The sequence below is a fragment of the Bufo gargarizans genome, chromosome 6 (genome assembly GCF_014858855.1).
Source record: "Bufo gargarizans isolate SCDJY-AF-19 chromosome 6, ASM1485885v1, whole genome shotgun sequence".
Taxonomy (NCBI): Eukaryota; Metazoa; Chordata; class Amphibia; order Anura; family Bufonidae; genus Bufo; species Bufo gargarizans.
Window position 1 is genome coordinate 42,638,496 of NC_058085.1, and position 18,758 is coordinate 42,657,253.

The window sequence follows — 18,758 nt, forward strand, 5'->3', positions numbered from 1 at the left end:
ATGCTGATGGTTGAACCCCCACCAAACAGATAGTGATGATCATGGGGGTCCCAGTGTTTGGACCCCCACCCATCAGATAATTATCATGTATTCACTCGGTGGACTCAGGGCTCCCCCATTCCCATGACTGTAGGGATGCTGATGGTTGGACTCCCACCAAACAGATACTTATGATCTAGTAGGTGATGGTGGTTGGGTCTCCACCAAACAGATACCTATGATCATGGGGGTGCCAGTGTTTGGACCCCCAAAACAGATACTTATGATCTAGTAGGTGATGGTGGTTGGGTCTCCACCAAACAGATACTTATGTTCATGGAGGAGCCAGTGGTTGGACCCCCACCAAACAGATACTTATCATGTATTCACTCAGTGACATCAAGTCACCCCAATTCCCATGATCCCATGACACCCACCGAACAGATACTTATGATGGTGGGGTGCCAGTGGTCGGACCCCCACCAATCAGATGCTTATCATGTATTGTGACTCTGCATGTGTATGGGGATTGGGAGCTCCAGTCTCACTGCTCTTACAGTAAAGAATCCTCCATGTTGCTGAGCTATACAATACATTCTGCACAACAAGCTTTTTTTTTTAACCTTTTTTGTGTATAACAATAACAACTCTGAAATGTTTGGGGCGTGACTCAAGAGAAAACCTCCGTGACCCTCAGCTCCACAACCTTGATGACAGGCTTGAGGCCTAGCAGCCCCCCTCCCCGCCGCAGGCCGTGTTTACATACAAATTCTTCTGTAATTGAGCTTATGCGATTAACAAAATATTTACCTGAAATTGATTCAAAAATACATTTTTCCCCCGATTCCACACATGAAAATGATTTCACGGCAATTACAGAAGCGGCTGACTTTGTAATTTCTAAAAATATGCCTGACTACGAGCGTGACCGGGCAAATGCTATCACCTGGCTCTTTGTGATAGGAAATGTCGTCTATATAAATGTCGTCTGCGCCTCTCACAGGGTCTCAGGTACACAATTCAATATGGCAGCTAAGAAATTGAAAAATTCCACGTGCAGAAAACCAGCCATCCGCCCGACAGATGATTCAATCGTCCTTAATCGAAAAGCGGATTTCCGATCGTCCACCCTGAAAAGTGCAGAACTTACCGCCCGGTTCTTCTGTACTGCTCGCCGCCGTTGTGGGAGGAGCTACTGGTATCTCTGTGCGTCCGGGAGAGAGAAGAAGAAAGACAAGATGATTAGCATCTCCTTATGGCACAGGGACAATGCAGTTCTCTAAGTGTCAGGGTTAGTCTTCCCTACAAATACGTGCACGTCTACGGAAGCGAGGCGGGGCGCTCTCTACTGGCGGGCAGCATTAATGGAAGCAGGGGTAGAGTAAAATGTCAGGACACAGGGGGATTACAGGACATAGAGGGGGCGGGGAGGGAGACTTATACCGGGGTCTAAGGAGAAGGTAACATCGGGAGTAGGCCGATCGTCGTGAAGTCTTTCCCGACTTTTCCCGGATTACTATGGAGGAAGTGCAGTCATTGTATAATGAGAAGTTCTGACGATCTCTGGGTTTCCGTTCCTCACAAGTTTGCTTGCTGTCAGTGAATGTGAACATTCTTACAGCGCTCTTTCTTGAACGTGGCGCAGAACTTTTCACTGTACGATGATTGAACTGTATTACCAGTAGAGCGGTGTAATGTCGGGTCCTGCTGCGGTTATAGCGGTGACGGGTGGTTCCCGCAGTATCCGTAGCGGTCGCCTCCTGATTGTTAGGGACATCTGCTCGTTAAAGGAGCAGAACCAAGTATTCAGCTTCACATGGACCTGTCCCTAATGACGCTGGAGGCGGCCATCATTGTGTTGGCTGGGCCAGTACCCATCAGGTTATGTTCACACAGAGGATATTGTCCGCAACATGACCCGCTGTGTATCCCATGGAAGAGACCGCAGCACAGCGGTTTCTGCTGTGAGATTTAATGTGGACCCAATCTAGGTTTAGACCCACCGAATAGAACTAAACCATGAGCAGGCTCCCACTGCGGTTGTGCGAGGGTCCGAACGGTAACCACGCCAAAAACGGACTTGTGTATTCTTGCCGTGGTCTTGCAAAAGCCCTCAGCCCATTGAAAACAATAGGAGACCGTTTCAGATTTGGCACAGTTTTTGCCACCAAATCTGCCCTGAAATCCTCTGTCTGAACAGACCCTCACAGTGCTATTGTATCTAATCCAATCGTGTCTGCTGAGCTGGTGTATCTAATCCTATGACATGTGTGATAGCGTATGCTGAGCTGTGTATCTAATCCTATGACATGTGTGATAGCGTATGCTGAGCTGTGTATCTAAGCCATTTGTGTGATCTTGTCCACTACGCTGGTGTGTCTAATGACTATCGTGGGTGATACTGTCTGCTGAGCTGTGTATCTAATCCCATCAGGTGTGATACTGTCTGCTAAACAGTGTATCTAAATCTATCAAGTGTGATAGTGTATGCTAAGTTGCTGTATCTAATCCTATAATGTGTGATACTGTCTGCTCAGCTGTGTATCTAATCCTATCATGTGTGATGTAGTCTGCTCAGCTGGTGTATCCAATCGTATAATTTTTGATACATGACAGGTGTGATAGCGTATGCTGAGCTGTGTATCTAATCCTATGACATGTGTGATAGCGTATACTGAGGTGCTGTATCTAATCCTATGACAGGTGTGATAGCGTATGCTGAGCTGTGTATCTAATCCTATGACAGGTGTGATAGCGTATGCTGAGCTGTGTATCTAATCCTATGACATGTGTGATAGCGTATGCTGAGCTGTGTATCTAATCCTATGACAGGTGTGATAGCGTATGCTGAGCTGTGTATCTAATCCTATGACATGTGTGATAGCGTATACTGAGGTGCTGTATCTAATCCTATGACAGGTGTGATAGCGTATACTGAGGTGCTGTATCTAATCCTATGACAGGTGTGATAGCGTATGCTGAGCTGTGTATCTAATCCTATGACAGGTGTGATAGCGTATGCTGAGCTGTGTATCTAATCCTATGACATGTGTGATAGCGTATGCTGAGCTGTGTATCTAATCCTATGACAGGTGTGATAGCGTATGCTGAGCTGTGTATCTAATCCTATGACAGGTGTGATAGCGTATGCTGAGCTGTGGATCTAATCCTATGACATGTGTGATAGCGTATGCTGAGCTGTGTATCTAATCCTATGACAGGTGTGATAGCGTATGCTGAGCTGTGTATCTAATCCTATGACATGTGTGATAGCGTATGCTGAGCTGTGTATCTAATCCTATGACAGGTGTGATAGCGTATGCTGAGCTGTGTATCGAATCCTATGACAGGTGTGATAGCGTATGCTGAGCTGTGGATCTAATCCTATGACATGTGTGATAGCGTATGCTGAGCTGTGTATCTAATCCTATGACATGTGTGATAGCGTATGCTGAGCTGTGTATCTAATCCTATGACAGGTGTGATAGCGTATGCTGAGCTGTGTATCTAATCCTATGACAGGTGTGATAGCGTATGCTGAGCTGTGTATCTAATCCTATGACAGGTGTGATAGTGTATGCTGAGCTGTGTATCTAATCCTATGACAGGTGTGATAGCGTATGCTGAGCTGTGTATCTAATCCTATGACAGGTGTGATAGCGTATGCTGAGCTATGTATCTAATCCTATGACAGGTGTGATAGCGTATGCTGAGCTGTGTATCTAATCCTATGACAGGTGTGATAGCGTATGCTGCGGTGCTGTATCTAATCCTATGACATGTGTGATAGCGTATGCTGAGCTGTGTATCTAATCCTATGACAGGTGCGATAGCGTATACTGAGCTGTGTATCTAATCCTATGACAGGTGTATGCTGAGCTGTGTATCTAATCCTATGACAGGTGTGATAGCGTATGCTGAGCTGTGTATCTAATCCTATGACAGGTGTGATAGCGTATGCTGAGCTGTGTATCTAATCCTATGACAGGTGCGATAGCGTATGCTGAGCTGTGTATCTAATCCTATGACAGGTGTGATAGCGTATGCTGAGCTGTGTATCTAATCCTATGACAGGTGTGATAGTGTATGCTGAGCTGTGTATCTAATCCTATGACAGGTGTGATAGCGTATGCTGAGCTGTGTATCTAATCCTATGACAGGTGTGATAGGGTATGCTGAGCTGTGTATCTAATCCTATGACAGGTGCGATAGCGTATACTGAGCTGTGTATCTAATCCTATGACAGGTGTGATAGCGTATGCTGAGCTGTGTATCTAATCCTATGACAGGTGTGATAGCGTATGCTGAGCTGTGTATCTAATCCTATGACAGGTGTGATAGCGTATGCTGAGCTGTGTATCTAATCCTATGACAGGTGTGATAGCGTATGCTGAGCTGTGTATCTAATCCTATGACATGTGTGATAGCGTATGCTGAGCTGTGTATCTAATCCTATGACAGGTGTGATAGCGTATGCTGAGCTGTGTATCTAATCCTATGACAGGTGTGATAGTGTATGCTGCGGTGCTGTATCTAATCCTATGACAGGTGTGATAGCGTATGCTGCGGTGCTGTATCTAATCCTATGACAGGTGATGCCCTCGCCTCCTCCACTGTATCTAGATCAGGCCCAGTCTACGCGGCGGATGCAGTAGGAGACAAGCGGGGGTTCTTCCAGTTATCAGCATTAGATCCAGGGCGGCCATTGTCCCCCGAGGTCCCCAGCCCCCCGATTAATAAAACATGTAACAGAGACGACACATACTTATGCAGGGGGCAATGGGAGAGCGGCTCTGTTGGTAACCCTTGGCACATCGGTTGCACGTTATACCAGTCACACCATCTTTGCAAGGACATTGCCCTGTGGTCTGATTACAGGTTTTGCCGGCCGCACCAACCGGATGGCAGTCGCAGGCTGCGGGGTGGAACAGAGGAGAAGGGGTTGGAGAACAGCACAAGGTCAGAAAGCAAAACCACATTACACAGCGACACTTATATCTGCGGGGGAGGGGAGGCGGGTGGGGGCAGGGCGACAGCATTGGGTATATCTATCATGCAAGCCTTCTACTGAAGCAGAGACAGCCCAATACAAGAATCGCTATTTATTCAAATGCATCCCACGGTGGCGACCCACAGCGCGGTCAGAACCAATATCCAGCCCCTGGACTCTGACGGTGCTGGCTCGTCAAGTGGTTGGCACCTGTCCCGGTACTGAATACAAGGGCTGCGATGATGTCACTGGTGACCTGCCAACAAAATGGCACAAATATGGCCGACCAATGCATTAGAAATGACTCTTACCAAATGTCGGCGTGTGCTGATGAACGTTGAACTCAAGCTGTGGCCACAATGCAAAATCCCGTACCTGTCATAGCACTGAGGTAGAGGGGCCACGGGCACTAGGACCCAGGTGCCACCTCTGCCACCAGGTTATGCATACAACTCATGATGTTATGGAGGCACTAGGACCCAGATGCTAACCCTGCCACCTATACACACAACTCATGATGTTATGGAGGCAGAGGGCCACAGGCACTAGGACCCAGGTGCTAACCCTGCCACCAGAGTATACACAGAAGTCATGATGGAGAGGCCACAGGCACTTGGACCCAGGTGCTACCACTGCCACCAGTTTATACAGACAACTCATGATGTTCTGGAGGCACTAGGACCCAGGTGCTACCTCTGCCACCAGGTTATACACACAAGTCATGATGGAAAGGCCACGGGCAGTAGGACCCAGGTGCTACCCCTGCCATCAGGTTATACACATAAATCATGATTGGAGAGGCCATGGGCACTAGGACCCAGGTGCTACTTCTGCCATCAGGTTATACACATAAGTCATGATGGAGAAGCCATGGGCACTAGGATCCAGGTGCTACTTCTGCCATCAGGTTATACACATAAGTCATGATGGAGAGGCCACAGGCACTAGGACCCAGGTGCTACCTCTGCCACCAGGTTATACACATAAATCATGTTGGAGGGGCCATGGGCACTAGGACCCAGGTGCTACTTCTGCAATCAGGTTATACACATAAGTCATGATGGAGAGGTCACGGCACTAGGACTTTCGGTTACCCCTATACAATGTTATTGGGGAGGCGGGGGTCCTCCTCAGGTTATATGAGGAATGCAGAGAATCAGGGCGATATCTCAGGGGAGCAGGAGAAATCTCCTATAAAGTGGCGGAGCGAGTACATGACCAGCGAGGCGCTACCAGCGTGTAAAATGCTGAGTGGAAATGTCACGAACGCCGTCGCTACACGCCTCACCAATGACAGGCCGCCCGTCACTCGGGCAAATATCACTCCTAGAATACATTTAGTAAAAAATGTTTAAAGAGTGACTCCATTCTGATGGACTTTGGGTTTCAGTTCTTCACTGTTCTCAAGATCTCTGCTTGCTGTCTTGATTATATCCGGAGACTGTAAGGGAATTTGCTCCAGTCTAGGGCCCTGCATGAAGATCTTCTCCCGTCCTACCTTTTCCCTCTGCATATACGCCATCCGGAAATATTTTCTTCTGCATAAGGCCAGGAGTCCAGTACGGCCCCCTACACTTGGCGGATATTCCCGCTGTGGATTCGGTGGCAGATGTTCCTGCAAATCCGCAGCCGAACCCGCGTTCACATTTCGTGGCAGATTTTCTCACCTAATATTGAAAGAGCTGACCTCCTCTCAATGTCCGCACCGCACGTAAATCCACTGGTACCACGGTGTGCATGAGCCCTAATGCTTCCGTAACCCTTCCAGCCCAAGTGTCTTGTTATATTGAAGAGCACTGATACACTGTAACAAGCGGCGTGTGATCAGGAAGGGTTAAGGGCTCATTCACATGGCGGTATTACAGGTGTACGCAGCGGATTTAGAAAAATTCATGGTGTGTCCCCTGTGCAAAGCGTGGCTTCAAGGGAGAAAATCTTCATATGTGTGGGTGGGAGCTCCTCACAGTCTCTGGATAGAACATGACAGCAAGCAGAGATCTTGAAACATGAAGTCTATTAGAAGATTGCAGAACAGTCATGTCCGCGATCCCCTGGAATGTCTCCCTGGGAGGGAAGAGGTTAAAGCACCTGCCTCATAGCACAGGTGTAGGGAGCGCTGTCAGCGTAACGCCCGGGACGTCACCCGCTCCACATTTGTCAAACAAGAAGGCGATGAAAGGTCACGTTATATATTTATCTCGTGGAGTGACGAAAAAAGCGGAGAGCAACAAAAATCAGGCGGCTTAGTAAAAAAACGTGGGAGTGCGTCTGACGACCGTGGGAAGGGAGGAGGCTCGTTTTATTTCTGCCTGTAGAACCCGCAGTCTAAATCCCTGCAACGGATTTGCAGCCTCGAGCAGATTAGTCCCCTTTAATGCGTCGAATTCACGTGTGGCTACCGCCCGTTCCACTGAGCTGCAGAACTATGGCGTGAAATTCTCTCCGAAAAAAATGTCGAGCTACAAGTGGATTTCACGGGGAAATTTCTGCCATGTGAACACGCCCCATGGGTGTAAATGAGAATTAGGCCTCTTTCACACGTCAGTGATTAACGTATGAGCGCTGTCCGTGGTCTCCATGGACGGCGCATGTATCCATCAGTGGTTTTCCACTGTCCGTGGTGGCACGCCCTATTTTGTCCGCGCGTTATAGTCACACAGACGCTATCCTTGTTTGGTCTGTGGTTTTCACGGACCATTGGTAGGAGATTCGTAAAAAAAACTAATTTTCAGCCTAGTAGTCTATATGGAATACGGATATGGCAAAAAACGGACACATTGACCAAACGTAGATCCTTCATGGACACAGATGTGTGAAAGAGCTCTCATCGTTTGGGGCTAGAAATAATTTTTGGATAATTTTCGACTTTTTGTACTGATGTCCCAGAAAGTGGCCGATAGAGACCGGCAGAGGTGACGTCACAGGGGATGACACGACTGCAGTATGGCGATGTACCACATGTAGCGGGATCTCGGGCTGGTTTGGGGTTCCCCGCTCTTCCTCTTCTGTCAGGGAAGGAAGTGACAATGTTCCTGGTGACACCAAATGGCCTCCGTGTAAATTCTGAATCGCCCTTTAAGGCCTCATGCACATGGCTGTGACGTTTTTTGCGGTCCGCAAACTGCGGATCCGCAAAAAACGGAAGCCGTCCGTGTTGCCTTCCGCAATTTGCGGAACAGAACGGGCGCCGGCAATATAAATGCCTATTCTTGTCCGCAAAGCGCGGACAAGAATAGGAAGATATATTTTTTTAGCGGAGCCACGGATTCGGACAGCACACGGAGTGCTGTCCGCATCTTTTGCGGCCCCATTGAAGTGAATGGGTCCGCATCCGAGCCGCTAAAACGGCAGCTCGGATGCGGACCCAAACAACGGTTGTGTGCATGAGGCCTAAGTTCTAGTCTTTTAGAAGGTGCACAGGTGTGACATCCCTGCGCTGTCCGGCATACGAGGGGTTAAACCTGTGGCGGATTTGTGTTGGCCGGGTGGATTAAAGCTATCAAAGCCTTTCTATTGAGATGGGACAAAGAAAGAGCATGGGGACGTCCGGAAACTGGATTCCTCTCGCTGGAGGATCACGAGACATCTGGGTACATTATTAGGAGGCTTTTTTTTTTTTTTTTTTGCGCCAGATGGGGGCTACCACTGATATCAGGGCTGGGCACGAACGGGGTCGCCCCCCCCCCCCCCCCCCCTTTTAAGTTTACATGATGGATTTAATTTCAGGATTGTCGGAAATGTGATATGCTTGAGATTAATCCGAGGAAGGAATTGTGATAAACCCTCCTTCTAAGACGATGACTGTGACCTGCAGACTGCGGAGGACTGGCGACCGATTAAGGCCTCCTTCACACCGCCAAACATGGATACTGGACATGTGTGTCCGGCATTTTCCCGTTCTGCATGTCCCACTATGTTAAAAATGCCTATTCTTGTCTGCAAAACGGGCGGATGGCGGAAAGGAAATACAGATCTGCAGAAAATACGGATCAGATGCAGAACAAGAATACAGTTGTGCATGGGGCCTAATGCTGCCTTCCTACATCTGTACTGGTCGTGGCTGATCGGCAGTGCCGCCCTATCAGGGGCGCACCACCAATGAGGCCAGGTGAGGCCATCGCCTCAGGCAGCAGAAAGGCTAGGTGCACCCCTGCGCCCTATAAGTGACAGGCGCGGCCATACTGCCTGCCTATGAGTGACGGTGGTAATGTAGCTGCCAGTACAGACATATGGGGCTGGATGGTAGTCTTCTCCTGCGCTTGTGGGAACAGCCTCACCGCAGGCGGACAACACCTGCATCCACATACCCAGGTGCCCCCCCCCCCCCCCCCTCTCTCTCTCGTGTGTTTGCAAGTGGCTTAACCTGCCTGTTCCCCTCCACCCTCCCTCCGATCTGCCCCAAAAAATATGTCTGGGGCCATTCGTCAAAGCATCCAGCCTTTGTACCAAAATCTACACCCTCCCCCCCCCTTCACTTTTCTGCAGGTCTGCTTAACCTGTTCAATGCGTCCCACTGTCCCCTGGTATGCACACCTGTGCTTGGCTCCAGAGGGGGGGGGGGGGGGGGGGCGGCGCGCAGCCCCGTACAGAAAATATTAACCTCTTTCTAAGGCGCTGGAATTTAACATTTAGCATTTTGGCTGTCAACGTGGGGTTAAGGATTCTATGCAGAGGAGAAAGGGTTAAAATTAGAAGCAGAAGAAGGGCGACCATCTGTGGGGGAACAACAAGCCCCAGGATGAGCCAAGACCAGCAGCTGGGGCACTACATGGCGGGACGTAACGAGGCTGGAGGTGGGCTGATTGGAAAATTCTCCGCCTACGTGTGAACCCTAAAAATGTGTCAAAAATCTGCAAGAAGAGACGCCGAGGGATTCTATTTCACGGGCATTTTGCTCTTTCACTTTCCACGTCCGGTTTTCTGTCCCAATTCCATATATTCTAGCTTTATGCGGGCGCTTGACCACCAGCTTGTCACAGAAGTGAGCTGTCCATGTTCTCCACGGACAGCAGACCCATTGATTTTAATGTGTGTGCATTCACAGGCCCGTGATTTGCCATGGTCCGGGGGGTTCGGGGTTACACCACTGAAGAATGACCCATTTTTGTCCATGATGACGGATCCGTCACACCCATTATAGTCTATGCGTCCATGAAAAAACACGGACACAATACAGATAGCGTCCATGTTTCACGGATCATTGCCATGAGATTCTCTTGAAATGATCAGCCCAGCAGTGTCCGTAAAAAACGGGCACGTGGACCAAACACGGATCCATCACCAACATCTTCATGGATGAACCACTGACCATCTTGTCACTGATGTCATCATGGACACAGGAAATGACCCTGTGTTAATTGAGTCCAACTATGGAAACGGATTGGCCCTATTGAAGGGGTTGTCTCATCTGAGACGCTGGTGGCCACCAATGTCAGGTAGGTGCAGGTCCGTATCTATCTCCAGAAAAGTGAGTCGAGAGTTGCCACGCATGTGAGGCCGCCCTCCACTCATTTCTATGGGAGTTCAGAAAATAGTTGAGCCGGCAGACCCGTAGAAGGTGCAGTTGGCCGCGCTTGCGCAGTGCGCTCTCCACTTATTTCTAGAGGGCCTTCCGAAAATAGCCAAGCTCGCGAGGCTTTTTTCTAAATTCCCATAGAAATGACTTGAGAGCACTTCCCGAAATGTGCGGTGTGGTCTTCTTCTATTTCAGGGACCTCTCAGAGGTGGGACCTGCACCTATCTGACTTTGATGGCTTACCCTTGCCATATGCCACCGATGATGATGACACAACCCCTTTCACTGCAGTACAAGGCGTTTATGACTATTGGATACAAGTCCCTCACCCAACTCTTTAGAAACAAGACTCCTCCTTATCGTTGGAGTCTGGGCTGCGTGAAGAAGTTGGCACGGCACGACCCCAGGTGTCCCCAACTGGCGGCACTTCAATTCAAGTGATGTCACCCCCGTGTTAAGGAGACAAATGTTAGATGGCTAACAGGACGCACAGAGTCAAGGCTATCTTCCAGCTCCTGATCTTACAGTAACCCTCCGTATACAATGCCACCATCTCAGACAGGTTTTCTTAGAAGGAATGTCGCTCTACAAGTGCAGCCATGCAGAAAACACATGATGACGTCATCCGCAGTCTGAGGTCATCAGTGAATTCCTCATCTCGTGACTCTACGGAAGGAGCTCGGCTTCCCTACCTTTACAAGCCTTTCGGTGGGTGATGGGCTTGGTCATGTCCCGGTAGTAACCCTCCTTGCAGTAGTGGCAGTGACGGCCGGCCGTGTTATGCCGGCAGTTCAAGCAGACCCCTCCGCTCCGGCGACCTGACAGCTTGAAGAGCTCCATGTTGAAACGGCAGCGGCGAGCATGCAGGTTACAGTTGCAGGCTGGAGGGAAAAAAAAGACAAAAGCAGAGAGAAGCGTGTTATATATAATTGACCACCCGGAACGCGGAGCATGGTTAGATGCGAGGGTAGACGCTCATAGCGGTCGGACAGACAGCATAGAAAGAGTAACGCTTAAATAGTCGTAGGCCTGGTAGCCGACGTCAGAAAATATCCACCACCACAGCCTCATTCAGGCACCTAGAATTTGGCATAAATTGCTCCAAAATGGGACACAATTTGGCACATCTAAGTTTACAAATATGATCTCCACCTAGCCCAACATAGAAGCGTGAGCTCATGTGCAACATTTAGCGCCGAATTTGCACCACAATTCTGTCTCATGTTCAGTCGTGCACCATCCGGCCTGAGCCCCTGTGATAACCGGTGCAGGGATAGCCTGTCTATGGGATTAGTAATGTGCTCTGATACCGCCTTAGCTCATAGAAGTCAATGGGCTGAAATGAACGTATAGTGCATGTGTGCATTTTTAGCCACTGAAAATAATGCAAAACTAGCAAAAAATAGTTAATTCTTAAACATAAAGTGGAACAAATATGGATGAAAAATGGACCACGCAAGAGAGATCTGTATCGTGGATTCATATTTTAGCCGTGCTTTCATACACAAGTGTGAATAAACCCCTAGAACAGGGATGCTCAACCAGCGGCCCTCCAGCTGTTGCAAAACTACAAATCCCAGCATGCCCCAATAGCTTTAGGCTGTCCCGGCATGCTGGGAGTTGTAGTTTTGCAATAGCTGGAGGGCCGCAAGTTGAGCATTCTTGCTCTAGAGCCTCATTCAGACTGCCATAATTTACCATCTGCATTGTGGTCCCGACCTGAGCTTACAGCAGGGCAGGGAATTTTGGACATAATGCGAATTAGCCCTAAGGCCGAAATCTGTCATCAGTATTGCATCATGTACAATTCCAGAGATGCGGAACGGAGTCACGGAACGGAACACTGGAAGCAATACGGAGTGCTTCCGTGGTGTTTTTTTCCGTGGTTCCGTGCCGCAAAAAAATATGACGTCATATTTTTTCGCGGTGCGGACATACCACGTTCCCATTCAAGTTGAATACGTCCAGCCTGCTGCACGGATGTCCAATGCGGTCCCCAATGCACGGAACGGCCGTGTGCATGAGGCCTTAGTGTGAATAATAGAGGGTGACTCGCAGCGAGTGTGAAATTATTACAGGGCCCCCGAACCTTAACTAGAGAAAGGTTGATCTATATCAGGGATGCCCAACCTGCGGCCCTCCAGCAGTTGCAAAACTACAACTCCCAGCATGCCTGGAGAGCATACAGCTATTAGGGCATGCTGGGAGTTGTTGTTTTGCAACCGCTGGAGGGCCGCAGGTTGAGCATCCCTAATCTAATTTCATTAAAATCCCCCATGCCTCCAAAGTTCTCGACCTTATGGTAGAGCCTTCATATATGGTTCCTAAAAGGAGATCCTAGGGACAGTGCCGGAGGGAGATTGCCTCCTTCCATGTAAAAATTGGGGACAAATTGTCTAAAAATGCCGCTATTCCTGCCTCCACCGGTACGGATGTGTGAGGAATGTCGGGCCGTCACCTGTCCTCCCCTATGCAGCCTCTCGTACAATCACTGTGATGAATGACGAGGAAAGGGACAAGGAGAGAAGTGTTTGTAAAGTTCTGCTTTGATGCCTAAAGTCTTACAAATATTTAGTGGGGTCGCTGCTCGCGAATGTCCAGCAACAGGAATTTCTTCTGTCAGACAAGGATCCACTGTCACAACAATCCAGTCCTGATGATGGCCTCCTGACAAGCCAGGGAACGAGCTTCATGGTGTTGACGATCTGCTGAGTGAGGACTTGTCTGGAGACACTGAAGAGGGTGTCAGATGTTACTCAGTAGATGTTCCTCAAGGTGTCAGGGGAGGGGTGAGGTGTCGGAGCGGACACATTCTTTTTTGGGAAAAGTCTTTTGTTCAGACATTTTTAGACCACAGAGAATTCTGGAATCTGAACCTCAAGAGTCAGGAGACAGATCATCGGTCTTCATTATGGATAGCAGTTACGGTTTCCCATTTTCATATTTTTAGGCCAAAAATCAGCACCTTTCATATGATTGGGGTTGTTTTGGCAGGAACCACGTGGATTTCTCAGATGAACGGAATGATTTTCAGTAGCAGAAGTTTCTGCAGTAAAATCTGGCGCGTGTGAAGGCGTCCTCACGTTCTATCCACACGTGGCAGCAGAAATTTCTGTGACTGAAAATCAGTTCCGTTCATCCAGATGGGGTTGTTTCTGCTGCATGTGCATGGATATCTGCGCACCCCACTGACGTCTAGGGAACAACAACCAGTCTGCCGCATGGATTGCTGTTGTTGCACTTCTGTGACTGAAAATCAGTTCCGTTCATCCAGATGGGGTTGTTTCTGCTGCATGTGCATGGATATCTGCGCACCCCACTGACGTCTAGGGAACAACAACCAGTCTGCCGCATGGATTGCTGTTGTTGCACTTGGAAACAGTCAGACAAAACATCCCCGCAGAGTCTGTCAGGTTGTCAGCCTGTGTGTCGGACATCTGACCAGTTCAATGGCAGCGTTCCAGATACCATCACCGTGTAACGTGAGCCTCGCGGCTGCTCCCCGTGGACGGGAAGTCTCAATGCAGAATAGCATCCCATTAATCACCTCGGTGTCAGTGCATCGCTCCTCTGACCACCCCCGAATCATAAGGGAGAAGAGAAACAAAAAGTGTTGATTTTGTTTGACTAAGGCTACATGCACACGACCGCTGTGTGTTCTGCGGTCCGCAAATCGCGGATGGCGTCCGTGCGTGTTCCGCAATTTGCAGAACAGAACGGACAGCCTTTAATATAACTGCCTATTTTTGTCCGCAAAGAGCGGACAAGAATAGGACATGTTATATTTTTTTGCGGGGCCACGGAACAGAGCAACGGATGCGGACAGCACACGGAGGGCTGTCCGCATCTTTTGCGGCCCCATTGAAGTGAATGGGTCTGCATCTGAGCCGCCAAAACTGCGGACCAAAAGAACGGCCGTGTGCATGAGGCCTAAGGCTAGTTTCACACTAGTGCTAAAATCATCCGGCAAAGGAGCAGACTGCCGTAGATCATCCTACAGCGGTATTTGTCCGACGTGATCTATGCACTAATGCCGGAAACAGGCCAGATCCCGCCAGGTCCCATTATGAACTCCGGCAGGCTGTGTGAAACTAGCCTACGTGATTCTAGAAGGTACCGGCTTGTATCTACAGGGTACCTGCGAATTGTTTCTGGTTATTCAAATGTTATCTGAAGCATTGCATAGTTTTGTATGGATACGTCAGGGTTAACATTCCTCTGTAGAGAGCTAGGTGATTGACTTAGGTCCGCTCCTAGTTCAGTTAGTGTCTATAGTTAGCTGAGGAAGTTAAATGAGCAACATGTGCTCACTCCGCAGAGGACTAGGCCTACATCCCAGAGAATCACTATCTGTGAAAGAGCCACAGAGAGAATGCTCTCTCTACTTCACAGGTCTCCAGAAAGAGAAGGGGAAAAAAAGGAACTTTAAGGTCCAGAATAAGCCGAGCACTGGAGTCAGTCAGTAAGGTATGTGGCTGCTACCGCTTTACTGCAGTGAGAGGGACATTACTAATACACCCTTCACACTTTGACAAGTCCTGACCAGCCAGATCTTCATCCTCAGCTGGAAATGACAAGTTTTACACGAACCTTATTGCCAGCCTTAGATTCTGCAGAGAGAAACTTCGGAGAGATAGAGGGAAAGAGTACTACAACCCCAATCATTGCTTATACCTAAACATTGCACTGTGAATTCTTTGGAACTGTGTTTTGATACTGTTGGATGTACTACAACTTCCATTCTGAACTTTAGTAAAGAGAGACTTTTCTGGCCAGGTTACTGACTCCAGCACCATTCGCCGGCCATAGCAGCTACATGTCCTGCCTTGCACCTGTGCCCAACTCATACCTCAAAGGGCACCAACACTACCATAAGGCAGCCGCCCCAACATCAGGGTGTGCCCTCCTATCACTGCGAGAGCATCGGTGTGAGGACTGCCACTGTGATTGACTGTTGGAGCCAGAACCACTAACACTCCCATCCTCCACTCCTCACGGGCTTGCTACATGTCTGAGGTCACCTTGCATGGTCTGATCCTATGAACAGCACCAACCACATCACTGTCCACAATTGTACTGGCTGATATTCCTTACTTCCCCTAGGCTACAGATGAGAATGCTGTGCACTGGGGCACAGGCACCACCTCTACTTGCTTCCAGTGACTGTATCCCTATGGTCCTTCAGCTTCAAAACAAGTCGCACCTCCATCGCCCTGAGCCATCTCCACTCCCTACAGGGCAAATTATATCTTATCGCTTCAATGAACCTTTCCTGGCAAATCTGACATCGTTCCCCAGGCGCCAAAAACGTATCACGTTATAAATCGTATAAAAATCCTGCAATCTCCCCGGAGAGGAGTCTGCACGTTTCCTATACACGCTGCATCCCCAGTTACATCACTTCTTCTGAAATTTTAGTCTTCATTTTATTCCCTTAAAGGGAACTTGTCACCATGAAAATGCAGTGAAGTCTTTAGCCAGCACCTTATAGAGCAGGAGGAGCTGAGTGGAATGATATACGGCTTTACGGGAGAAGATTCAGCAGAACTTGTCATCTAATTCATAGGAGTCCACTGGGCGGTCCTTATCAGTGATTGACAGCTATCTCTGCACAGTTATAAAGGGTAAGGCTGCTCATCACAGCTCAGACTTCCCTCTGGACTCCTGTTCACATCACCACTCTGAGCCTGGTGACTTTACCAGCAGAATAGTGAGTGCAGCTCTGGAGTATAATACAGGATGTAACTCAGGATCAGTACAGGATAAGTAATGTAATGTATGTACACAGTGACTCCACCAGCAGAATAGTGAGTGCAGCTCTGGAGTATAATACAGGATGTAACTCAGGATCAGTACAGGATAAGTAATGTAATGTATGTACACAGTGACTGCACCAGCAGAATAGTGAGTGCAGCTCTGGAGGATAATACAGGATGTAACTCAGGATCAGTACAGGATAAGTAATGTAATGTATGTACACAGTGACTCCACCAGCAGAATAGTGAGTGCAGCTCTGGAGTATAATACAGGATGTAACTCAGGATCAGTACAGGATAAGTAATGTAATGTATGTACACAGTGACTGCACCAGCAGAATAGTGAGTGCAGCTCTGGAGGATAATACAGGATGTAACTCAGGATCAGTACAGGATAAGTAATGTAATGTATGTACACAGTGATTCCACCAGCAGAATAGTGAGTACAGCTCTGGAGTATAATACAGGATGTAACTCAGGATCAGTACAGGATAAGTAATGTAATGTATGCACACACTGACTCCACCAGCAGAATAGTGAGTGCAGCTCTGGAGTATAATACAGGATGTAACTCAGGATCAGTACAGGATAAGTAATGTATGTACACAGTGACTCCACCAGCAGAATAGTGAGTGCAGCTCTGGAGTATAATATAGGATGTAACTGAGAATCAGTACAGGATAAGTAATGTAATGTATGTACACAGTGACTCCACCAGCAGAACTGTGAGTGCAGCTCTGGAGTATAATACAAGATGTAACTCAGGATCAGTACAGGATAAGTAATGTAATGTATGTACACAGTGACTTCACCAGCAGAATAGTGAGTGCAGCTCTGGAGTATAATACAGGATGTAACTCAGGATCAGTACAGGATAAGTAATGTAATGTATGTACACAGTGATTCCACAAGTAGAATAGTGAGTGCAGCTCTGGAGTATAATACAGGATGTAACTCAGGATCAGTACAGGATAAGTAATGTAATGTATGTACACAGTGATCCCACCAGCAGAATAGTGAGTGCAGCTCTGGGGTATAATACAGAATGTAACTCAGGATCAGTACAGGATAAGTAATGTAATGTATGTACACAGTGACTTCACCAGCAGAATAGTGAGTGCAGCTCTGGGGTATAATACAGGATGTAACTCAGGATCAGTACAATATAAATAATGTAATGTACGTACACAGTGACTCCACCAGCAGAATAGTGAGTGCAGCTCTGGAGTATAATACAGGATGTAACTCAGGATCAGTGCAGGATAAGTAATGTATGTACACAGTGACTCCACCAGCAGAACAGTGAGTGCAGCTCTGGAGTATAATACAGGATGTAACTCAGGATAAGTAATGTAATGTATGTACACAGTGACTACACCAGCTGAATAGTGAGTGCAGCTCTGGAGGATAATACAGGATGTAACTCAGGATCACTACAAGATAAGTAATGTGTGTACACAGTGACTCCACCAACAGAACTGTGAGTGCAGCTCTGGAGTATAATACAGGATGTAACTCAGGATCAGTACAGGCTAGGTAATGTAATGTATGTACACAGTGACTGCACCAGCAGAATAGTGAGTGCAGCTCTGGAGTATAATACAGGATGTAACTCGGGATCAGTACATGATAAGTAATGTATGTACACAGTGACTGCACCAGCAGAATAGTGAGTGCAGCTCTGGAGTATAATACAGGATGTAACTCGGGATCAGTACATGATAAGTAATGTATGTATACAGTGACTCCACCAGCAGAATAGTGAGTGCAGCTCTGGAGTACAGATAATTACAGATAAGTAATATATGTAGACTGAACATATTTACATAATATGAAGCAATCTAGAGCTGCAACGATTAATCAACGTTATTGATAATATTCGATAACAGGATTCGTTGTCAACGAATCCTGTTATCGAATAATCGGCCGATTTGTTGCTATGCGGGCGGTCAGGCGCTATGCCTGCGGGTCCTTGAACTTTAGATCACCGCATCTTTATTACCTTACAATGAAGCTCCAGTAACAGGCAGAGCGGGCGGCGGCGTAACATCACTTACTCATGTGACGCGCCTGCTTCATTCATAAAGTAGGTGGAGCAGGCGCGTCACGTGAGTTAGTGACGTTACGCCGCCGCCCGCTCTGCCTGTTACTGGAGCTTCATTGTAAGGTAAAAGAAGATGCAGTGATTTAAAGTAAAAGTTACTGCCGGTTAAGGAATACTGCTGTGAGCGGCAGGGCCAGGGCTGTTATGGGGAGGGGGATCTGTGTATGGCACTGTTATGGAGGGGATCTGTGTATGGTACTGTTATGGGGAGGGGGATCTGTGGATGACACTGCTATGGGGGAAATCTGTGGATGACACATATAGCATAAGATGCTATATAGTGTCATCCATAGATCCCCCCATAGCATAGTCATCCACAGGTCCCCCTCCCCATAACATTCTCATCCACAGATCTCCCTCCCCATAACAGTGCCATCCACAAACCCCCCTCCCATAACAGTGTCATCTACAGAT

The 18,758-nt window shown here is 48.1% G+C and overlaps 1 protein-coding gene across 3 annotated transcripts in view; it reads right to left on the reverse strand.

The window, feature by feature from the left end:
• Positions 1-18,758, reverse strand: part of NTN1 (netrin 1) — a 71,855-nt gene that overhangs the window by 22,162 nt on the left and 30,935 nt on the right. For 2 of the 3 annotated variants that reach the window (XM_044297587.1, XM_044297586.1), the window contains exons 3-5: positions 11,177-11,365; positions 4,745-4,894; positions 1,130-1,183 (exon numbers count right to left, since the gene is read on the reverse strand). In XM_044297587.1, the coding sequence (XP_044153522.1) occupies positions 1,130-1,183; positions 4,745-4,894; positions 11,177-11,365 (393 nt within the window). The remainder of the gene's footprint in view (positions 1-1,129; positions 1,184-4,744; positions 4,895-11,176; positions 11,366-18,758) is intronic. The other variant, XM_044297588.1, reaches the window with a different exon arrangement.